This window comes from Salmo salar, chromosome 24 (assembly GCF_965601325.2).
Source record: "Salmo salar chromosome 24, fSalSal1, whole genome shotgun sequence".
NCBI lineage: Eukaryota > Metazoa > Chordata > Actinopteri > Salmoniformes > Salmonidae > Salmo > Salmo salar.
The window spans coordinates 49,411,886-49,437,118 of record NC_138314.1 but is presented as its reverse complement, the minus strand read 5'-3'; the positions used below and the strand labels follow the sequence as shown (position 1 = coordinate 49,437,118).

At 44.6% G+C, this 25,233-nt stretch overlaps 1 protein-coding gene across 1 annotated transcript; it reads left to right on the top strand.

The window, feature by feature from the left end:
* The first annotated feature begins 9,962 nt into the window (after positions 1–9,962).
* Positions 9,963–24,803, top strand: LOC106585990 (E3 SUMO-protein ligase PIAS2-like). The gene is given in 14 exon segments (XM_082968775.1): positions 9,963–9,973; positions 11,746–11,863; positions 11,865–12,054; positions 12,396–12,483; positions 13,225–13,275; positions 13,387–13,477; positions 15,421–15,555; positions 15,700–15,805; positions 15,887–15,960; positions 16,417–16,577; positions 16,954–17,087; positions 19,792–19,978; positions 20,099–20,238; positions 20,909–24,803. Coding segments are annotated over 14 exon segments (1,716 nt in total). The 3' UTR covers positions 21,139–24,803.
* The last annotated feature ends 430 nt before the right edge of the window (positions 24,804–25,233 follow it).

Here is a 25,233-nt window from a genome sequence, read left to right as displayed (position 1 = left end):
GACCCACTGTCATTATTTAAACGTTTGTGATCATTAATTTCAATGATTTTGGATAAAAAATAATTTTTAGATTATGTTGCTATCATTAGATAATTTACAGTTTCCCATAGACTATAAGGCTATATATAAAATGATAGAATATTAGGGCCACAGAGGGGAAAAAAACACAAGTAATAATATTGTAACCGGTTGTTTTAAAGGAGGACAGTTGTTAAAATGACAGATGTGGGGCATTTCGTGAAATTGTACTTCAGTATGGTTTCATAAACAAAGACATGCTGATGTGCCAGAATATTAAGTATCACATTGTCATAAGTATCAAAACAATATGTAGCTTTTCTGCAGAAAGAACCAGCCTCATAAATTTATGACTTTATCCTTTTTCTTCAGTGTGGCCCTAGTACTCTGTCATATAAACAAATACACATTCCATATGAATATAAAAACACAATGTGTAACATTATGTTCCTTTATTGAATAAGGACAAAACAAAGCAGGTAAACCATCAGCTCCTTTCGAAACTGAAGTCACAGTGACTACAAGATGGAAAGCACAGAATCCAAGCATATTATACAAAATGATACATACACATTCAAAGGTCTGTATATAACACACCCTGCATGTCTGCACACTAAAATAAATGCAGGACAAATCCATACACATCAACTGAACAGACAAATGAATGGATGCAGTAGCCTCCCTGCAGCCTTGTATTACACACAGTATACCGCACAAACATCATAAGAGGCCAAATTCGTAAAAAAACGAACCCAAAAAAACCCCAATTCCTCTGCCACCGCAGGACATATTTAACCAAAATTGAAAGCACACATACTAACTAAAATAATTCAACACATATTGGTCCCTCAGCAGCCGACCACTGTCGTCATCAGGGAAGATTGCCGAATTGTCCCAGTCCATGGCTGGTGGCACTCTGGGGGCCCTCTCCTTCCTCAGGCAGGCCACATTGTGGAGGACAGCACAAGCCACAGTAATATCACATGCCCTAACAGGGCTGACCCTTAATTTGTGAAGGCAGTGAAAGCGTGCCTTCAGGAGGCCAAAGGTAATTTCAACTCTGGCCCTGGTCCTGGCATGGGCATGGTTGTAGGCCTGCTGTGCTTCCTGGGGGTCTGTGAAAGGTGTCAGGAGAAAAGGCTGGCAGCCATACCCCCTGTCTCCCAGCAGCACACCAGAGAATTCACCTGTCAACACAAAATCTCATCATTACTACCTCATAAACACTGTGATATTCTTGACACAGCCATGATGGTTATAAATAGGGGTTGTGTGGCTTACCTTGTGATAGGCACTGATAGATTTCAGAGGCCCGAAAGATTCTGGAGTCATGGACTGAGCCAGGCCATTTTGCCACAACATTGCTGATCACACAGTCAGCATTGCAGACCATCTGAAATCATAAGATGAGGAATATTACACCAATCAATGCACATCACTGGCAATGCAGAGTGTTCGTCAATGGACAATATCAAAAAGTTATGTTCACCTGAACATTAATGCTGTGAAAGGATTTCCTATTCACAAAATCGGCCTCATGGGCACCTGAGGGGGCTTTTATCCTTATGTGTGTGCAGTCCACTGCACCAATGACATTGGGGAAACCTGTCACACAAAGTAATGAGTATCCTACTATGTGTTAACAGTTGTCCTGTAATTTGTAGATCCTCTTACCTGCAATCCTATAGAACTCCTCTTTGATGTCACAGAGTCTTCTGTGGCCAGGGAAGGAGATGAAGACATCTGCTAATGCTTTGATAGCCAGACACACACTCCTTATTGTGCGGCAAATTGTGGCCTTGTTCAGCTGTTCTGCATCCCCCACTGAGTACAGGAAGGCTCCACTAGAAAAAAAGCGCAAGGCCACACAAACCATTTGCTCCACACTCAGTGCATGGCTCCGTGCAGTGCGGTGCTTAATCCTGGGACCCAGTAGTCTGCATAGATACCTGATGCCATCTGCAGAAAACCTGTATCTTTCATATAGATGGTCATCAGGGAAGGCCAGTGGGTCCAACCGGTCCCTGAAGACCCTTTCTCGCCTGAAGGCTCTCCTTAGCACAAGTGCTTCTTCATCCACCACATCTCGCACGAATGGGCATGCCATTGTCAGAGCAGAAAGGAACACACAATTTTGGGCCTTCATATAGGCTAGTGGCCACACCTGGTGCTGGGGGGGTGGGCAAAAGAGGGCGATGCCTTATAACGATGACTTGGTTGTACTGATTGCTGGGAAAATAAAAAAAACCTTAGAAAGATGCCACCGTCCTGTGTGCTCACAATAAGAGCTCATATGTCATGGCTCACTTGACTTTACGAGAATATACCTAATTTTTATTTTGAGCTGTGTCATCTTCTTGGAGCTGGGGGAGGAAAGAAAAATAATGATTAATACATTTGTGTTACAGTTAGCATACAGTGTACATTGAAGGCATATCTCACCTCCCTCTCAAGTTTTTTTTTTCAAGGTCCAGTTTCCTAATTGTCCTCTTTTTTATTTCGGACTCCAGTGCAAGATTTTCCATCTTTTTCTTCTTGTACTGAATGTCTATGTCTGCCAGTTCTATTTGGCGCCGGAGGTGGTTGCCATACAACTTTCTGATAGCTTGTGAGCTCTGTGAACACAATACAATTAGCGCAGCTGGAATTTGGCAGGATGTGGTGTCCTTTTATTAATACGCACTATGTTGCCAGGCTGGTTTTCCCACTGTATAGCATCTGGGTCCTGTAAAAGAAATTAGATTTTTTGATTTTGATGAGGACTCCTCACCATTGTAGAGTAAATAGTACTTTCACAGTCTTAACATGATACCTCATGCCTTCTGGAATCCAGAGAGATGGTCTCCTCCTCATCATCGTCTCCATCATGTGCTGTTGCTGCTGCACTGGGGCCTTCACCCTATCACATTTAATCGGATTCATATTGAAGCTAGTAGACAAGACATGCCAGGCCTACAGTATGCCTTTGATGGAGTACTCACTGGATCAGCATCGTCTGGTGCTTGTGCTGGTGGCTCTAACAGGAACACAGTGCTGCCAGACACTGCAAGGCAATAGGTAAACCAAAGTCAGACAGTCCAAATTGATTCAATATGAATGTGGTTGTATCCCATGTAGAGATGGAAGGACATACCTTGAATGAAGCGGGTGGCATCTTGGGAGGAACCTATGCTCGTCTCTTTCCCCCCAGGGATCCCCTCTAAGACGGGCCTGCCTTTATTTAGCTCCAAGGCCATGTCCTCTGCTGGGGTAAGGTCAGCCTTTGGTGACCCACCACCCATGCCTTGTCTGTGGGTATTCTTTTTCACTGCTAAAACAGTACAGACAATGTGTGAGCAGGCACCTTCTGGGTACAATATATGCTTGTGCTTTGTTAAATATTAGTCAGGGACCATACCATTCTGCAGAATGTTCTTGTATTTGATTTTCACCTGCTGCCATGTCCGTTTTGGCCCGTTCATGTTTAATCTACACACACACACACACACACACACACACACACATTTAATGGAGTCACACTGCAAAAAATTACTTGGTATTTTTGTCTTGTTTTCAGTAAAAATATCAAAAAATCTATCATAGCTTTATACAGTGTGATGGAGTTACTTTACACAATTTCACTCATATCTGCAGTGCATTTCAATTAAAAATTTAACCGTTTCATAATTACAGTACAACTGCATTTTTGGAGATGTGAATTAAATATTTGAATTGTAATTGTGATGTTTCAGCGGAGCGGTGACTGTGTAATTGTGCACTACTTACGCATTCAGGCGGTCTGCAATACTTTGCCACGCTTTTTCTCTTTGCTTTATCACTGTGGCGGTGTTGCCTTTCTTCTTAATTATATATTTTACCTCCTCGTATGCCTCCATGAGGATTTGTGCTTCCGACGGGGAAAAGTACGCGGCTCTAGTTGCCATGGTAAATCAGTTAATCTGTGATCTGTGGCGGGGTCTATTTGAGTGAGCCGTGAGCGCGCACCTATCCAGGATTGGTTTCACCTGGCTTAATGAATCCGTGTCTGCTCATCCTGGCTTGGTCTTTGTGCAACCAATTAAGCCTGGACGCACATGTTTTGGCTTCATTGAGCTCAGCTGAGTCATTTATCCTGGATGTCTTAATTCTACTTTTGTGCAACAGGCCCCAGGATGAGACTATACCAAACACAGACCAGGTTATCAAAACATCACACCAGGATGAGACTATACCAAACACAGACCAGGTTATCAAAACATCACACCAGGGTGAGACTATACCAAACACAGACCAGGTTATCAAAACATCACACCAGGTTGAGACTACACCAAACACAGACCTTATATGAAGTAGTTCTAAAATCCCAGACTAAAAAAATGAATCGTGAAAAAACGATTGGAACCATTGCCGGGTTTTACCGCTAGGTTTTATGGGTATTATGACGTGTCTACTGTGCCGGACTATAAACATTGGGTTGTTATTTTACCTGAAATGCACAAGGTCCTTTTTTTTTTCATTCATTTTTTCAGGCTGCGTTTCAAACTGAAAGTAGACAGCCCTCAGCGCTAAACCCTTGGGGGAATCAGTAGGCGTATATTAATAATTATCTAGCTAATATAAGTAGCATTTCAATCATACTTGACTGTAACGCATATAAAACGTCCACACAAAAAAAAAATAACCTACCGCGGAATGAACGAGTGACGAGTTTCCGGCCAACAGGCGGTCCGTTTAAAAACAACTTCCTTCCGCCCTCACCTGACGTCATCAGGAGTATCCGTTTAATTTGAGGGCTGAGGAAGTGGGGAATAGGGTGTGTTTTAAATAAAGTGTTTGGACTGTAAAACCTTAAGTTTCTTTATTCAATACCCGGTCCAGCTGGTGGACGTAACGCAACCCGTTAACCTCGGCTGCTAACCGCCGTTTAAAAAAACCACACGGAAGACGATACGGTCTCCATGACGCCGAAGGGTCTACGGTCCAGACCGACGGGAAAGTGGCGGAATTTGAACAGCTACTGGTAGGTCAAATATTGATTTCGCTGTTTTTATAAAGGTGTAGTGTAAGTTTTTAAGGTTTACAGACGCTGGATTTTGCTTTAAGTAATGAGGCATTTCTGTAGTTTTTTTTACCTAGTTAACGTGCCGTTTCCTAGCAACAATTAGCCATCGGGTTAGTAAAGCCAAATCACTAAATAGTTTAGTAACTACCTAATATAGCTAAACGTTATTTTACTGCGTATAACAGGCAACATGTTATCTGTTAACTATATTGACATTGTAATGTGTGGACTAGCATAGCTAGCTAACGTTACTACCATTTCCAGTGTATGCTAGCTACGTTAGCTAGACATGGACAGCTGGTGGCTAGCTAGCTACACATGGGTATAAAATAAGGCCGGGGACTTTCAAAGGATTGAGCTTGTAGACAAGGTTTTTTCCAGGCCGACATTATTAACTTTGCAAACATTACTGTAATAGAATAATCAAATAAGATACTTTAGTTAGCTACATTAACGCTAACTCGTATAGCTAGCTAGCTAACGTTAACTAGCCACCAATCGATTTAGATGTGTATTTATTACACCGATTGTGTTGCGAAACGTTTTGCAAACAACAGCAAAAACATTTACTCAGCTCTCTTCAACGTTACCTTAAAGCTGTTGGGTTCATAAATGGAAGTTGTAAAACATGTGTTTAATTGTATGGTTTCAATGCGTTGACATTCCAATCGGAATAGTCTGCAAAAAAAGGTATGTGGCACAAACTACCTATATCTATAAATGATCTGTTCTTCCATACTCCTAAAGTGGAGTCCCGACTTGTTCCAGAAACGTATATTTGTATTTAAACTCGTCCCGCTTAAAGTGTCAGTATGAATAAGGGCCCTGACAGAGAGAGTGGTTTCTACACGCGGTACCAGAATTCACTGCTGTTCCTGAATTAGATTGTTTCATTTTGCCGCTTTTCTCTACACCCCTCAACGTTTCAATACCGCAAAGTCTGCTTCATATGAGGCTTTATTAAACTGTCCTTTCCTGTACTAGTTATTATTGGTAATTATTTCATCTATATTATTATCTGAAAGAGGTATTAGCATGTGAGAGAGAGGGCGGTAAACCTCAGACCGTAATCCAGTGTGAGAGCGGACTATGAGCATCTATTACATTCCGGCTAACGCTGACATCCTAAATACTTTAAGTTAATTTCATTTATCACCACTGGACAAGTAGCCTACAGATGCCTGCCTCGTCACCTACGGTGAGGAATTTTCCTCATCCAACGCGGTTAGTATTATGGGTTGGATAGGGTTTTATCCTGGTCGAGACAGAGGATAATGTGGATAAAGTGATGTAAGGAACACAGTGAGGTCGTTTGTGCGTGTAATCAGCTATATTGTATGCAGAGACCGAGGCATGAGTGAAGCGAGGTTGTTGATAACATTATCTTAGACAATGGAGCAACACTTTATTATCTAGGTTTGTGTTGGTGGCATCTACTGGCTGACAAGTTACCGTTCTCCTTCCAAAACGTCTTCACAAATATTAACTTCAAGTATTACTATACATAGGAAAGTAACAACCCAAATTGTGCTCTTTTAGTCTACATTATTCTACCTATTAGGCTACAGGTTGTTGAAATAATCAAATCATGTTTTCCCTAGCCAACAACCATTTGGCCAAATGATCAAGCTGAACTACGAGAATACGTTACAAATCAAGTAATAACAAAAGTGAATTACATTTCTTCTGTTTTATTTCAGAAATGGAGCCCAGGTATCAATTTCCAGTTTAAAAAATAAAAAATTCTTTATTCAGTTTATAAGCTTCTGTGTTTGCACCCCATTTATTGATTAATCCCCAATCACAGTAATATTTCCTCCATCATATCCCCCCATGATATCCTCTCCCATTTCCATCCCCCCACAAATGAAATAACCCTCCACAAAAACCCCACTAAAATGGTTTCAACCATTTCTGTCAACCCTGTTCAGGCTATGGTTTGGTAGGTTTTTGGGTGATCTGTGAGGTGTATATAACTTTTTATTTACTTTGTGATTGGTCAAGAACTGTTAAAAAAAAGAAAAAATATATAAAAGAAAAAAACACAAACTTGTCCGGTCATGTTCTCTGGTTCTTGTATACACTGTAACAAGCACATGCAGATTTGTAATAGTCTGAAAAGTGGCCAAACTAAGTTGATATTTTCTGGGAAATGGGCGCAGCCATCTTTGACTTTGTTTATTTGCGTTTTGTGCCGCGTTCAAAACAACAGGGAACTCTGAAATCTCTGACTTCCGAGATTAAAATAACTGGGGGGAAAATGATTTGTACGGTCGTCCAACTAGGAATTCCAACTTTCTAGAGCTCCGACCTGAAGAGCACTGATGTCATGATTTTACCTTTTAATTTTCCAGAGTTCCCAAAGGTAAAATCATGACATCAGTGCTCTTCAGGTCGGAGCTCTAGAAAGTTGGAATTCCTAGTTGGACGACCGTACAAATCATTTTCCCCCCCAGTTATTTTAATCTCGGAAGTCAGAGATTTCAGAGTTCCCTGTTGTTTTGAACGCGGCAATATAGTGAATGGCATTCTGGGATTAGGGAGTTTTCACTTGTCAAATATAAACATACATGGCTGCCATCATAAAGAATGTAGCTTAGCTGACCCGCATTTCTTTTCTCAACAACATTACATGAATCCCTGGTGCTCACCAAGAGATGTTGTACATAACAAGTCTAGCTGTTAGGTCGCTTACTTATGTTCCGTTATTTCAGTCATGCTTTCTGTACCAATCACATATTTGAGGTTGTACGCTGCAAGGGCCACTCAACAATGATCACAAATATGTGATTTTTACGTGTCAAAGGGTTAAAAGAGAGACATGACTTCAACTTCTGTTTGAAGAACAAAATGGAACTCGACCGCGTTTGGCGAAAAAAAAAAAAAACGGTTACGGTTTTCTGTTGCGAAATGTTTTGCATCAATAGCCGTAATGAATACACCCCAGATGAGTTGTTATTCGTCTCGCTAGGTTTGCTAGCTAAGTTGATCAGTTGTTGGGACAGGGCTTTCCAACCCTGTTCCTGGAGAGACCCCGCTGTAGGGTTTTTCTTCTCCAACCCCAGTTGTAACTAACTTGCTTCAGTTTATTAACTAGCAAATTATTAGAATCAGGTGCGCTAGATTAGGGTTGGAGTTAAAACCTACAGGAGGGTATCTCTCCAGGAACAGGGTTGGAGTTAAAACCTACAGGAGGGTCGCTCTCCAGGAACAGGGTTGGATTTTGATCTGGTCTAATGGCTCTTGCCTCATTCTCAACATTTTAGATACTTGGCGCTCACATGAAAACAGGAAGTACATGTGTAACAGTGCTCAAGCATGGCCCATATAATGGTCAGCTGGGGCCTTCTTCCTGTTCTGCTGGGGCCTTCTTCCTGTTCTGCTGGGGCCTTCTTCCTGTTCTGCTGGGGCCTTCTTCCTGTTCTGCTGGGGCCTTCTTCCTGTTCTGCTGGGGCCTTCTTCCTGTTCTGCTGGGGCCTTCTTCCTGTTCTGCTGGGGCCTTCTTCCTGTTCTGCTGGGGCCTTCTTCCTGTTCTGCTGGGGCCTTCTTCCTGTTCTGCTGGGGCCTTCTTCCTGTTCTGCTGGGGCCTTCTTCCTGTTCTGCTGGGGCCTTCTTCCTGTTCTGCTGGGGCCTTCTTCCTGTTCTGCTGGGGCCTTCTTCCTGTTCTGCTGGGGCCTTCTTCCTGTTCTGCTGGGGCCTTCTTCCTGTTCTGCTGGGGCCTTCTTCCTGTTCTGCTGGGGCCTTCTTCCTGTTCTGCTGGGGCCTTCTTCCTGTTCTGCTGGGGCCTTCTTCCTGTTCTGCTGGGGCCTTCTTCCTGTTCTGCTGGGGCCTTCTTCCTGTTCTGCTGGGGCCTTCTTCCTGTTCTGCTGGGGCCTTCTTCCTGTTCTGCTGGGGCCTTCTTCCTGTTCTGCTGGGGCCTTCTTCCTGTTCTGCTGGGGCCATCTTCCTGTTCTGCTGGGGCCATCTTCCTGTTCTGCTGGGGCCATCTTCCTGTTCTGCTGGGGCCATCTTCCTGTTCTGCTGGGGCCATCTTCCTGTTCTGCTGGGGCCTTCTTCCTGTTCTGCTGGGGCCTTCTTCCTGTTCTGCTGGGGCCTTCTTCCTGTTCTGCTGGGGCCTTCTTCCTGTTCTGCTGGGGCCTTCTTCCTGTTCTGCTGGGGCCTTCTTCCTGTTCTGCTGGGGCCTTCTTCCTGTTCTGCTGGGGCCTTCTTCCTGTTCTGCTGGGGCCTTCTTCCTGTTCTGCTGGGGCCTTCTTCCTGTTCTGCTGGGGCCTTCTTCCTGTTCTGCTGGGGCCTTCTTCCTGTTCTGCTGGGGCCTTCTTCCTGTTCTGCTGGGGCCTTCTTCCTGTTCTGCTGGGGCCTTCTTCCTGTTCTGCTGGGGCCTTCTTCCTGTTCTGCTGGGGCCTTCTTCCTGTTCTGCTGGGGCCTTCTTCCTGTTCTGCTGGGGCCTTCTTCCTGTTCTGCTGGGGCCTTCTTCCTGTTCTGCTGGGGCCTTCTTCCTGTTCTGCTGGGGCCTTCTTCCTGTTCTGCTGGGGCCTTCTTCCTGTTCTGCTGGGGCCTTCTTCCTGTTCTGCTGAGGCCTTCTTCCTGTTCTGCTGAGGCCTTCTTCCTGTTCTGCTGGGGCCTTCTTCCTGTTCCGCTGGGGCCTTCTTCCTGTTCCGCTGGGGCCTTCTTCCTGTTCCGCTGGGGCCTTCTTCCTGTTCCGCTGGGGCCTTCTTCCTGTTCCGCTGGGGCCTTCTTCCTGTTCCGCTGGGGCCTTCTTCCTGTTCCGCTGAGGCCTTCTTCCTGTTTTTGTTCTGTGGGGGCTGTGGATCTATGTAGGAGGGATGCGATTGAACATCTTCCTGTTCTGTTCTGTGGGGGCTGTGGATGGAGTATGTGGGAGGGATGGGACTTCAAATCACACATGGGGAGGGGGTATTATCAAATGTATCATCAAAATAGTTGTATTCTGGGTAGTTTCACAATGTCAGTTCGCCATTAAGTTCTAAAATACATGTTTTGTGTGTTTGCTTTTAATAATAAGTTGATAACCTGGCTGTGCCATGTAAGGATCCAATTACATTTAGTCATTTTATAAACCTCTTTGTTAAAATATTTTCTTGAATATATTGCCTAGATGTGACAAGTTGTGCTATATATCTGTATTAATTTAAAAGCTAACTTTTTACAATTGCGTCCTAGTTAGCCTACGTAGTTTTCCATTTAATATATTTTTACATTTTACATTTTAGTCATTTAGCAGATGCTCTTATCCAGAGCGACTTACAAATTGGTGCATTCACCTTATAATATCCAGTGGAACAACCACTTTACAATAGTGCATCTAAATCTTTTAAGGGGGGGGTTAGAAGGATTACTTTATCCTATCCCAGGTATTCCTTGAAGAGGTGGGGTTTCAGGTGTCTCCGTTTTTACAATTTCAAAATGCGGCTAATTTTAATAATTTGAATGAAATACAACATGGCATCAGAATCTGAGTTTGCCTTTAGTGGCAAGATGGCCAATAGAGATTACACTGTTAACCTCTTACATCTAGACGTTCCGCTAGCGGAACACCTGCTCCAATATCCAATGATGGGCGTGGCGCGAATTACAAATTCCTCAAAAATACAAAAACTTCCATTTTTCAAACATATGACTATTTCACAGCCATTTTAAAGACAAGACTCTCCTTTATCTAACCACACTGTCCGATTTCAAAAAGGCTTTACAACGAAAGCAAAACATTAGATTATGTCAGCAGAGTACCAAGCCAGAAATAATCAGACACCCATTTTTCAAGCTAGCATATAATGTCACAAAAACCCAGAAGACAGCTAAATGCAGCACTAACCTTTGATGATCTTCATCAGATGACACACCCTAGGACATTATGTTATACAATACATGCATGTTTTGTTCAATCAAGTTCATATTTATATCACAAAACAGCTTTTTACATTAGCATGTGACGTTCAGACCTAGCATACTAGCATAAACTTCCGGAGGAATTTGCTAACATTTTACTAAATTACTCACGATAAACCTTCACAAAAAGCATAACAATTATTTTAAGAATTATAGATACAGACCTCCTCTATGCACTCGATATGTCCGATTTTAAAATAGCTTTTTGGTGAAAGCACATTTTGCAATATTCTAAGTACATAGCCCAGTTATCACGGGCTAGCTATTTAGACACCCGGCAGGTTTAGCCTTCACCATAATCATATTTACTATTATAAAAGTTTGATTACCTTTTGTTGTCTTCGTCAGAATGCACTCCCAGGACTGCTACTTCAATAACAAATGTTGGTTTGGTCCAAAATAATCCATCGTTATGTCCAAATTGCGGCGTTTTGTTCGTGCGTTCCAGACACTATCTGAAAGGGTAAAGAAGGGTCGTGCGCAATTCGTGACCGTACTTCGAAGCATGTCAACCGCTGTTTAAAATCCATTTTAAATCCAGGCGACTAGCCTCGTCGTTCCTTACGCCGTTCAAACAGGCGACTAGCCTCGTCGTTCCTTACGCCGTTCAAACAGGCGACTAGCCTAACCCTAACCCTACTGTTTAAACAGATGAACGTTGCTTCCTTACATTGACCTTGTATCCTCGTGTCTTCCAGAGCATGGTATCAAGTTTTCGGAGTGTCGGAGCTACACCTTTTACCGGGCGAAACACGAGGGGTCGCAAGCACCCCCTGAAGAACGCCTCCTGCAGTCCAGCCCAAAATCAAGGACCTTATTCAACAGTGCCACCCCAGGGAGTTAGACGGTATTCTCCCTGACTTAGGGTCCAAGTCACCCTTTCTTCTAGGCAGCGGAATCTGACCTGGTCTCTGATTCACTGGTCCTGTCTGGTGATTCGCTGGTGCTCGACGAGGAGACCAATAAGGAGTTGAGGATGAACCTCCAGCAGGCAGCACCTCTCATCCCTCCGGTCCACCCAGACATACAGATGAAGTCTCTACCGTTCTACGACGTGTTGGATATTCTCGTCAAACCCTCCAGCCTGGGTCAGTGTCTCTCTGGTAAATCAATCTTAGTGGACCTCGTCCATATTACCGAGCTTTATATTACTGGTGACGTGAACGATTTACTACTAGACTCTGATTAGGTGTCGATCTGTCTGTTTTCTTGTTGTCTATTCCATTTTTTGGAGCGTGAAACCATCCCGTAGTCTCAAGTTCTCATAGATCCAATGTTGGATTGGTGTTGCCAGTATCATTAATATCTTTCTGGTAATCTGGATACTGACCAGCCAGGCTTGATATTACTGACCAAAGACTGCAATGAAGCGTCTGAATGTGACATGATGCAAAAACAAACAACCAATCTGACGTGTTTATTTTATTAGGAGCCAGTAGTGTTCAGAGGTACAACCAAGATAAGTTCTTCATCTTCGCCTTGACGCCTCAGCAAGTCAGGGAGGTGTGCATCTCCAGGTATGGCCTCCTCTATTTTTCTATGCAGCTATGCTCTGCTCTACTCCTGCTCTGCTCTACTCCACTATACTCTAGTGTACCCTGCTATACTCCTGCCCTGCTCTTCTCCTACCCTACTCTATCGTACCCTATCCTACCCTGCTGTTCACTACCCTACTCTACCGTACCATATCCTACCCTGCTGTACCCTTATCCTACCCTGTGGTACCCTATCCTGCCCTGCTGTACCCTATCCTACCCTGCTACATCCTACCCTACTGTATTGTACCTTATCCTACCCTACTGTGCCCTACTCTATCCTACCCTGCTGTACTGTACCCTATCCTACTCTACTCTACCCTACTGTATCATATCCTACCCTGCTGTACCCTACTGTATTGTACCGTATCCTATCCTACTCTACTGTACCCTATTCTACTCTACTGTACCCTATTCTACTCTACTGTACCCTGCTGTATTGTACCGTATCCTATCCTACCCTGCTGTACCCTAACCTACCCTACTGTACCCTATCCTACTCCACTGTATCGTACATTATCCTACCCTACTATATCCTATCCCACCCTACCCTGCTCTATCGTGTCCTATCCTACCCTGCTGTACCCTATTCTACTCTACTGTATCGTACATTATCCTACCCTACTATATCCTATCCCACCCTACCCTGCTCTCGCACCACTACTGAGTCCTCCTGCAACATTCCATTCTGTTTCTAAATGTATTGGTTGTTCTTTGTTAAAGGGATTTTTTACCCGGCGGCAGAAGAGACTACATGGTTCAGATACAGCTGAGGTGAGGATCATTCCAGTACGCATGTAAGGCACGTCGAGCCCCAGGAACAGATTCACTAAAAACGGCTTTCTGGGAAATGTTTCTTTCTGCTCCCCTCTTTTTTTTTTTTAGGTTCTGTCTTTCAGAAACCAGTTGTCCCCAAGAAGACAACTACCCAAACAGTCTCTGCATTAAAGTGAATGGGAAGCTGTTCCCCCTTCCGGTATGGTACTGGTTTCTCTTGTTCGTTATAATCTAAACGGCAAAACTCATCCTAGATCAGCGCCGTCTATTGTGAGACTATTTGTGAATATGGGCCCTGATATAAATCATAAACATTATTTTATTTCTATGCAGTTATATGAATAACATAAATTAACTTTTATTTTTATTTTTTATTAACGTACAGTGGTTCTTCCTTTTTTTTAATATATTTTTTTAAAAGTTGGACAGCTTGCATGGCGCCGTAGAATTCTATGGCGCGTTATTGAACAGTCAGCCATTGTTGCCACCACCAGAGGGCGTCTTTGAGAAGGGAAGTTATTGACATGGCATGGAGCTGTAGGCTTAAGAGTCCTGTTTACTGTAGCTGGTTTAGCGTAACTTATTTATTGGCATAAAGGCCTACTTTATAAGGCTACATATAGATGACTTGTATGCTTTATCTTTAAATACAGTCGAGCATTTTAGTTATAAAAACAAAATAAAAAAACGGGAGCCTTTAATTAAACGATGAATAAACCGTAACATGTCGGCTAAAGCGATTTAATTCGCGAATGTATTTGACTGTTTAATTTTGGCTTTGAAACTTTAAATCCTCTTTTTGTTAGAACAGACTATATGGGATTGATTATAATTTGTTTTTAAATTATTATTGTATTCGTTGTGGTGTTTATAATGTTAGAAATTTTGCTTAATTAAATTATTAATATTATGGTGTTTCTATTCCAAGAAAAACTAAAAATTGTCCATTAGGACAATATGGCGCTGTACAACGTGGCCGGTAGGGAGTAAGCCTAGGCTACTGAGTGAAGAGCGAAATGATCCTAACATTTCCACACCCTAATTCTAGTCTAACCAATACCCAAACAGTGATTCGGTGAAAATAAAAATCTGATTGATTTATCAAGACCAGTCCCCATGCTTGTCTCAGAGCAGTGTGAAACGGTGCTGAAATAGTTGACCACTAGTAGGTTATTGCTTCAAATCCTAACGATTGGATGACTTTGGGTGTTTCAGTAAGCAACAATTTGTTGCCTTTATTAGCCTACTTTATTCCAATATTTCTGTCATTCAGTGATATTTATTCCCATAGTAATTCGTTATGGATCCATTCAGATGAGGTTAGATAACAGTGCATGTGGTGGGCTGTGCAAAGAGATGGGTGAAGTGACATGCCTCGCAAACATCCATTTAAGACATTTAAACTCCCTAAATTAATCAAGAGTCTATTGTCCTGCTGGTAGCCCATCGAGGGTCTATTGTCCTGCTGATAGCCCATCGAGAGTCTATTGCATTTTTTGTGAGGGCCAATCTGGTCTGTGATAGTAAGTTCCTTAAGTACTCTAAAGTTGTACATTTCTATCGAATACATTGCCAGTTTGCCCTTTTTTTGGCCGTTAGGCCAAATCTGACTGCCCACATCATCTATCAGTAGTCTAACGTCGGCAAAGAAGGACTCCGTATTTCAGAAACTCCCTTTAATATAGATGTGCTGTCACTACTTCCACTCTGTGGTAAATAAAGACTGTAAATAACAAACCGTGATTTTATTTTTGTTTTTAGAGGGAGAGAAACCAAAAGCCCACTGTGCCTATTTTTCGATAATTGTCAGTCCACGTGTCAAGTGTAACCGAGCCGTTTTGTATTTACCCAAGTTCCCTCTACACTCCAGGACTGCCGCCAGTTAATTTATTTTCCTGATGCGGAACTCTTGTACCAGAGGAGAGAGATTTTCAGACTGAAGCATTCACACCTCCATTAATTTACTGTGCCACAGTTTAGACTACCGATAGATCAGTGTTCTAACTCCCCCTTGTGGTAGTGTGGTGCAATGACAGAATGCCACCATCTACCACTAACGGTCGCAGCATAAAGCTCAAAACCTTTTTTTTTTAAAGGAAAAACTTGATGGGAAAGTTTGGTAATGCTGTATTTTGTTTTTAGGGTTACGCCCCTCCCCCTAAAAATGGAGTGGAACAGAAAAGACCAGGAAGACCTCTAAACATCACCTCATTGGTCAGATTGTCCTCTGCAGTACCCAATCAGATCTCTATAACGTGGGCACCTGAGATCGGAAAGGTAAGCGCTAGCATTGAGGATCAACACACTCTTCAGTATTTTATTTATAGCGGTGGCAACTTTCTGCGTTTTTTTTTTTTTATAGCAGTCATCAGCCTGATAATGTTCAAGCAGACGTATAATTACATTTCTGACGCGTTTCAGACGTACTCCGTGTTGGTGTACCTGGTGAGACAGCTCACCTCACCTCTACTGCTGCAGAGGCTCAGGATGAAGGGCATTAGAAACCCAGACCACTCCAGAGCGCTGAGTAAGCACGCGCACGCGCTCATATGGTTACACGTTACTGTGTTTAATCTGCAATGACCCTGATATCATCTTCCTCTTGCAGTAAAAGAGAAGCTGACAGCAGACCCTGACAGTGAGATTGCTACAACCAGTCTAAGAGTATCTCTCATGTGCCCCGTAAGTAAAAGCTGCTGGAGAGCAAGTGCATTTGATAGTCACTTTGATATCATTTAATAACGGAAAGATTTACTGATTTGTTAACTCTCCTTCTGCTTCTTTCACTATCCTTCTCTCCCATATTTCTCCTCCATATCTCTCGCCCATATCTCGCTCGCTCTTCCATATCTCACTCTCGCTCTCTCTCTCCTCCATATCTCGCTCTCTCTCTCCTCCATATCTCGCTCTCTCTCTCCTCCATATCTCGCATCTCTCTCTCCTCCATATCTCGCTCTCTCTCCTCCATATCTCGCTCTCTCGCTCCTCCATATCTCGCTCTCTCTCTCCTCCATATCTCGCTCTCTCTCTCCTCCATATCTCGCTCTCTCTCTCCTCCATATCTCGCCTCCATCTCTCTCCTCCATATCTCGCTCTCTCTCTCCTCCATATCTCTCGCTCTCTCCCATATCTCTCCAGCTGGGTAAGATGCGTCTGACAGTGCCGTGTCGAGCTCTCACCTGTTCCCACCTGCAGTGTTTTGACGCAGCCCTCTACCTGCAGATGAATGAGAAGAAACCCACCTGGGTCTGTCCTGTCTGTGACAAGAAGGCCCCTTACGAGAGCCTGATCATCGACGGGTTGGTACCCCTCTAATAATGATCATCATAATACCTGGGTCTCTCCTGTCTGCGAGACAAAGGCTGCTTACCAGAGCCTCGTCATCGACAGGTCAATGAGGGGGAAACTACTGTTAGACTTCTCATTCTATTTTTTTTATTTAAATAACATTTTCAATTGATTTTACCGGCCGGTTATTGCAGCGGCAATGATCTTTTTTTATAGTTTTTTTTTTTTTAGCTAAGGTTCAAAAACAGCTCTGAATGTTGTGTAGAACTGTAGTCTTCTGTGGAATGTCCAGCGGAAGGTTATTGGGAACATTTTGGGAGTCTCTGTCCCTCTGAATGTTGTGTAGAACTGAAGGTTATTGGGAGTTTCTGTCCCCCTGTCTGACAGGTTGTTCATGGAGATTCTGAACGACTGCTCTGATGTGGATGAGATCAAGTTCCAGGAGGACGGGACCTGGTGCCCCATGAGACCAAGGAAGGAGGCTCTCAGTGTGTCCTCAACCTGTATCCCAAAAATAGAACGTAAGTCAAGATATATATCTATCTCTAGTATCTCTCTCTCTGTCTGTCTGTCTGTCTGTCTGTCTGTCTCGCTCTGTCTCGCTCTGTCTGTCTGTCTCGCTCTGTCTGTCTGTCTGTCTGTCTGTCTGTCTGTCTGTCTGTCTGTCTGTCTGTCTGTCTGTCTCTCTGTCTGTCTGTCTGTCTGTCTGTCTGTCTGTCTGTCTGTCTATCTCTCTCTCTATCTCTCTCTCTATCTCTCTCTCTATCTCTCTCTCTATCTCTCTCTCTCTCTCTAGAGGTAAATAACTATAAATCATTGGATGGGGGTATCCATGTGTTCCAGGCATTACAGTGACCCGTCACTGCTATAAATATCTATAGTATACCTACTAGTGATGGGGGGGAAATCCATAGTCACATCACTGTTTTTGGGGCATTTAGCCACCCTTATCTTTCTTATTCTTGCACTAATTTTTATTTTGGTTTCACATTAGGGCGTAGAAACATTTATAGCCATAACAGTCCACAGACAGGTGCATGTCTAATGGTATATCTACTGACCTAGACACACACACACACACACACACACAGAGAGAGTGGACTCATCCTGCCGACTACACTATGAAATGTTATAATGGGCACAAATGTTCTAGAAAATTCACAATAGGCGTAACCGTAGCGACAGTAAATATTAGGCCGTAGCACCCAAAAAAATAAACAGACATGTGCACGTCTAATGACGTGTACACACACACACACACACAGAATGTATAATGGGCACGTGTTTACTGGAAAATGTCCCACAGATTTGAACGTTCTTACCACGACGGCAGCTCTGTGTTTTGGCTTCATATCACTCATTATTACGCCCAGGATTGGGATTTACACCGGGTTAACAACTGGCACCATGTATTCACATCTCTGTATTTAGACAACCACATTACTAGAGGGTGGGGACCCCCCTAGTGGGCGGGGCTAGAGGGCGGGGACCCCCCTAGTGGGCGGGGCTAGAGGGCGGGGACCCCCTAGTGGGCGGGGCTAGAGGGCGGGGACCCCCTAGTGGGCGGGGCTAGAGGGCGGGGCCCCCCCTAGTGGGCGAGGCTAGAGGGCGGGGCTAGAGGGCGGGGCCAGTTTACTGCGTCTTTCTGTGGAATTCTCCCAGAGCATCCATTGTTGAGTCACCTAACACCCCACATATAAAATTGCCGAATTCCTTAATTTCTACCGTTTTTTTAACCCGTTGTTTAACTTCTATGGGCTGTCCCACCCCTGGTACACCCTATCAACAGCAGGTGAAATATCAAGAACGCCAAATTTGATAACAATTTAAATGTCATAATTCAAATTTCTCAAACATAAAACTATCTTACACCCTTTGAAAGATAAACATCTCCTTAATCTAACCACGTTGTCCGATTTCAAAAAGGTTTTACGGCGAAAGCATAAAGTTAGATTATGTTAGGAGAGTACATTGACAATAGCTGTGTAATGTTTTGTCAATGCAAAGACAGGCGTCACCAAAAGCAGAAAACCAGCTAAAATTATGCACTAACCTTTGACAATCTCCATCAGATGACACTCCTAGGACATTATGTTAGACAATACATGCATTTTTTGTTCTATCAAGTTCATATTTATATCCAAAAACAGCATTTTACTATGGCATTGATGTTGAGGAAATCGTTTCCCTCCAATAACCGCCAGTCAATCAGCACAACAAATTAAATAATGACTATTCGAAACCATTGGTAAAATATTATATTGTCATTCAAAGAATTATAGATTAACATCTCGTGAACGCAACCGCATTGCCAGATTTAAAAATAACTTTACTGGGAAATCACACTTTGCAATAAACGAGGTCCTGTGCTCAGAAAAATAGGCTAGGCGATACAGACTAGGCGCCATGTTGGAGAGATCTAAAATCAAATATACTATTGTCAATAATCCATTACCTTTGATTATCTTCATCAGAAGGCACTTCCAGGAATCCCAGGTCCATAAATTATGAGCTTTTTCGAACAAAACTACATTTGTTATGTCCAAAAAGCTCCGTGTTGTTAGCGCGTCCAGTAGGTCTCTACTCAAAAACATGAACGTCGCCCGCCGGACTTGTCTTCATCAAAGAGGGGAAAAAATATATTTACGTTCGTTCAAACATGTCAAACGTTGTATAGCATAAATCATTAGGGCCTTTTTCAATCAGAAATTCAATAATATTCAAGGCGGACGATTGCGTTCTCTTTTAAAACGTATCGTAACGAGAGTACCCAACATGAACTCGTGCGCCAGAGTCTTATCGGCCACCAACTTTCCAAGTCTCTTGTTCGGTCAGTTTTCACAGTAGGAGACTCAAACCACTTTGTAAAGACTGGTGACATCTAGTGGATGGCGTAGGAAGTGCTCAATGATTAATAAGTCCCTGTGTGTTTCAATGGCGTAGGCTTAAAAGTAATTCAACACATCAGATATACACTTACTGTCAGAATTTGTCTCAGGGTTTTGACTGCCATATGAGTTCTGTTCTACTTACAGACACCATTGAAACAGTTTTAGAAAATTCAGAGTTTTCTATCCAAATCTATTAATAATATGCATATTCTAGCTTCTGAGTTGGTGTAGGAGACAGTTAAAAATGGGCACATATTTTTTTCAAAATTGTCAATGCTGCCCCTAGCCCCAACAGGTTATTAATACATTTTAAACCCAAACTCGTCCCCCTCAGCACGTCAGTGTGCAGTGGTCCCTCCCCACAGAGAGCCCAGCTCGACCAATAAGAAGGCAGACGTGATCGACCTGACCCTAGAGAGCTCGTCGGAGGACGAGGACGACGACGAGGAGGAGGAGCCTGACCCGCCACTGAAGAAGCGGTGCCTCTACATGTCCAAGACGGAGGACGTCCATGCCAAGGGGTGAGTGAACTTTAATTAGTCTTTAAGGGGTCAATATGACCTCCAATCAACCAATGAATCAATCAACCTCTCGATGTTGTGTCTTAATCGATCTCTGCCTTGACTGTTTCTAATCCTCAGGCTGTTGTCCTATCAGCCGTCGACGTGTCTGCCGAACGTGCACGCCCTGGACACATCCTCCTACCTGACCAGCTCACTGGCCGACTATACTGTCCCCTTCCACCAGTCCCCCCTGTCCTCCGTCCCTACGGACATGCAGAGTAAGTCCCCCTCCTGTCCTCCGTCCCTACGGACGTGCAGAGTAAGTCCCCCTCCTGTCCTCCGTCCCTACGGACATGCAGAGTAAGTCCCCCTCCTGTCCTCCGTCCCTACGGACATGCAGAGTAAGTCCCCCTCCTGTCCTCCGTCCCTACGGACATGCAGAGTAAGTCCCCCTCCTGTCCTCCGTCCCTACGGACATGCAGAGTAAGTCCCCCTCCTGTCCTCCGTCCCTACGGACATGCAGAGTAAGTCCCCCTCCTGTCCTCCGTCCCTACGGACGTGCAGAGTAAGTCCCCCTCCTGTCCTCCGTCCCTACGGACGTGCAGAGTAAGTCCCCCTCCTGTCCTCCGTCCCTACGGACGTGCAGAGTAAGTCCCCCTCCTGTCCTCCGTCCCTACGGACATGCAGAGTAAGTCCCCCCCTGTCCTCCGTCCCTACGGACGTGCAGAGTAAGTCTTAGTCCCTGTAATCAGGAGAGAAAATGCATTGAGGGGAATCCTGCAGCCGTTTTTCCTGTGAATATCCTGAAAACCTCGTTTTTGTCCTCTTCGTCCTGCCGATCATAACAACGACGCGTTTTGTCTAAATGTCTGGTAATAACCATGTTTGTGACGTAGCTGTGAGTTGAGAGTGAAACATCTTTCCCCTCCCTTCCTCCGTCTCACCCAGGTCTGGATCTGTTCTCGCTGATCCAAGGTGACCCGCAGCATTACAGACCTCCCATGTTCATGGATAGCCTGACCAGCAGCCTACAGGGCGTCGCCACCAGCGCCGGTCTGGTGTCCTCTTCTAGCCAATACGATCCCAGCTCCCACCTCTTCTCCTCCCCTTCTTACCAACCTGGGGTCATTACAGGGGGAGGGTCCAACAGCATCTCGGACATCATCTCATTGGACTGATTCTCTGGTCCCTGTGAGCTCATTGGACTGATTCTCTGGTCCCTGTGAGCTCATTGGACTGATTCTCTGGTCCCTGTGAGCTCATTGGACTGATTCTCTGGTCCCTGTGAGCTCATTGGACTGATTTTTGTCTTGTCACTCAAAGGAGCCTTCAATCGGGTTGTGTCCCGAAATGGCATCCTAATCCCTATATAGTGCACTACTTTTGGCCTTCCAGCAGAAAGTAGTGCACTATATATGTACGGAATAGAGTCTGGGTCAGAAATGGCACCATGTCCACTGGCCTTCACCACTGGGGGACAGACTGTGGGGGGCCCTTCACCACTGGGGGACAGACTGTGGGGGGCCCTTCACCACTGGGGGACAGACTGTGGGGGGCCCTTCACCACTGGCCTTCACCACTGGGGGACAGACTGTGGGGGGCCCTTCACCACTGGGGGACAGACTGTGGGGGGCCCTTCACCACTGGCCTTCACCACTGGGGGACAGACTGTGGGGGGCCCTTCACCACTGGGGGACAGACTGTGGGGGGCCCTTCACCACTGGCCTTCACCACTGGGGGACAGACTGTGGGGGGCCCTTCACCACTGGGGGACAGACTGTGGGGGGCCCTTCACCACTGGGGGACAGACTGTGGGGGGCCCTTCACCACTGGGGGACAGACTGTGGGGGGCCCTTCACCACTGGGGGACAGACTGTGGGGGGCCCTTCACCACTGGGGGACAGACTGTGGGGGGCCCTTCACCACTGGGGGACAGACTGTGGGGGGCCCTTCACCACTGGGGGACAGACTGTGGGGGGCCCTTCACCACTGGGGGACAGACTGTGGGGGGCCCTTCACCACTGGGGGACAGACTGTGGGGGGCCCTTCACCACTGGGGGACAGACTGTGGGGGGCCCTTCACCACTGGGGGACAGACTGAGGGGGCCCTTCACCACTGGGGGACAGACTGTGGGGGGCCCTCACCCCCAGACTCCGTGTTGACTGACTGAGGAGGCCCCCAGACTCCGTGTTGACTGACTGAGGAGGCCCCCAGACTCCGTGTTGACTGACTGAGGAGGCCCCCAGACTCCGTGTTGACTGACTGAGGAGGCCCCCAGACTCCGTGTTGACTGACTGAGGAGGCCCCCAGACTCCGTGTTGACTGACTGAGGAGGCCCCCAGACTCCGTGTTGACTGACTGAGGAGGCCCCCAGACTCCGTGTTGACTGACTGAGGAGGCCCCCAGACTCCGTGTTGACTGACTGAGGAGGCCCCCAGACTCCGTGTTGACTGACTGAGGAGGCCCCCAGACTCCGTGTTGACTGACTGAGGAGGCCCCCAGACTCCGTGTTGACTGACTGAGGAGGCCCCCAGACTCCGTGTTGACTGACTGAGGAGGCCCCCAGACTCCGTGTTGACTGACTGAGGAGGCCCCCAGACTCCGTGTTGACTGACTGAGGAGGCCCCCAGACTCCGTGTTGACTGACTGAGGAGGCCCCCAGACTCCGTGTTGACTGACATGGAAGCAGGAAGCGGGACTCTGGTTGACGGCGTGGATTGTTTGGAAGGGTTTCGTGTCAGTACCTAGGAGGAGTTATCCAAGGCAGCTCGTTGTTGTGTTACTAACTAATTAGGGGTTCAAGGAGCAACACTGTAAAACCCCATTGTACGATCAGAGTATTTCATACCCACTGATATATTACATATTTTGTTATAGCCTAAATTCAGAATGGATGAAATTGATTTTTTTTTTTTTTCCCCCCCCTGCCCGTCTACCCCATAATGTCAGTGAAAACATATTTTTAAACATTTGTCCAAATTTATTGCAAATGAAATACAAAAATAAATAATTTTCATATGTATTTTTACCCCTGAGTCAATACATGTTAGAATCACATCAGTCTTTCTGGGTAAGTCTCTAACAGTGATTACAGCTGTGGGTTTTTCTGGGTCTTTCTGGGTAAGTCTCTAACAGTGATTACAGCTGTGGGTTTTTCTGGGTCTTTCTGGGTAAGTCTCTAACAGTGATTACAGCTGTGGGTTTTTCTGGGTCTTTCTGGGTAAGTCTCTAACAGTGATTACAGCTGTGGGTTTTTCTGGGTCTTTCTGGGTAAGTCTCTAACAGTGATTACAGCTGTGGGTTTTTCTGGGTCTTTCTGGGTAAGTCTCTAACAGTGATTACAGCTGTGGGTCTTTCTGGGTCTTTCTGGGTAAGTCTCTAACAGTGATTACAGCTCTGGGTCTTTCTGGGTCAGAGCTTTGCACCTGGATTGTAAAATATTTGCACATTTTTGTTATTTTTCATATTTTTCTTCAATCTCTGTCAAGTTGGTTGTTGATCATTGCTTGACAGCCATTTTCAAGTCTTGCCATTTTGATTTTCAAGCAGATTTGTCAAAACTGTATCTCGGCCACTCAGGAACATTCACTGTGTTGGTGAGCAACCCCACCGTAGATTTGGCCTTGTGTTTTCAGGTTATTGTCCTGCTGAAAGGTGAATTAGTCTCTGTGTCTGGGGGAAAGCAGACTGATTTTGCCTGTGCTTAGCTCCTATTCCGTTTGTTAAAATCTCCCTAGTCCTTGCTGATGACAAGCATACCCATAACATGGTGCAGCCATCACCATGCTTGAACATATGAAGTGGTACGGAATAGTGTGAGGTGTTAGATTCACACCAAACATAACACTGTGTATTCAGGACATAAACTTTTATTTCTTTCCCACCATTTCTTTATTTTTTTCAGTATTACTTTAGTGCCTTTTATTGCAAACATGTATATTTTGGGAATATTTTAATTCTGTACAGAATTCCTCCTTTTCAATGTTGTTGATCCATCCTCAGTTCTCTCCTAATCACAGCCATTAAACTCTGTAACTGTTTTAACGTCACCATTGCCATCATGTTTCCTTCCTCTCCGGCAAAGGAGTTAGGAAGGACGCCTGTGTCTTTGTAGTGACTGGGTGTATCGATATCCATCCAAAGTGTAATTACACTGAACAAAAATATGAAACGCAACATGTAAAGTGTTGGTCCCATTTTTCAAGAGCTGGAATAAGAGCCCTGAAATGTTCCATATGCTTATGCAAATTTGTTTATATCCTTGTTACTGAACATTTCTCCTTTGCCAAGATAATCCATCCACCTGACAGGTGTGGAATTTCAAGAAGCTGATTAAACAGCATGATCATTACACAGGTGCACCTTGTGCTGGGTACAATAAAAGGACACTCTAAAATGTGCAGTTTTGTCACACAACACAATGCCACAGACGTATCAAGTTTTGAGGGAGCGTGCAACTGGCATGATGACTGCAGGAATGTCCACCAGAACTATTTGCCAGAGAATTGAATGCTAATTTCTCTACCATAAGCCACCTCCGTTTTAGAGAATTTGGCAGTTAGTCCAACCGGCCTCAACTGCAGACCACATAATTTAAAAAAATATATTTTGTATTGAACATGTAACCATGACCTGGGAGATTGTCTGAGACCAACCACCCAGAGAGCTGTTTTTCTGATCTGCTCCCCTACTTTTTTTTTTTTTTGGGGGGTATCTGTGACTAACTGATGCATATCTGTATTCCCAGTCATGTGAAATCCATAGATTAGGGCCTAATTAATTTATCTCAATTGACTGTTTTCCTTAAATGAACTGTAACTCAGTAAAATCTTTGAAATTGTTGCATGTGGTTTTTATTTTTGTTCACTGTACATCACGTTGTCTGTTTGATGTTGAGTTCTGATATTTGGCAAGCGTGGTAAGGAGTACAAAAGTAGGTCATCCTAGGGCGGCGTGTCCAATTTGTCCTGGCGGTGGCACAGTCGGTCCACAGATTGAACCCTGGCAACTCTGCAGTTTTTATTATTATTATTATTATGCAAATGTAGTGAAAAAATGCCAAATCCTCTGAGATGAGCCCTAGAAGGTTGCATGATGGTAATGGACGACAGGCGGAACTCAATTGGCCATGTATGTGTTGATTGACAAATGTCTCTCAATGCAATGTTTTCCTGGCTGGCGTCTCAAACAACATGGCCAATAAACATTCACGTGGGTGTGGTCTTGCGCATAAATCAAGACGCATTCATATTGTAACAAAACTTAGTGCAGA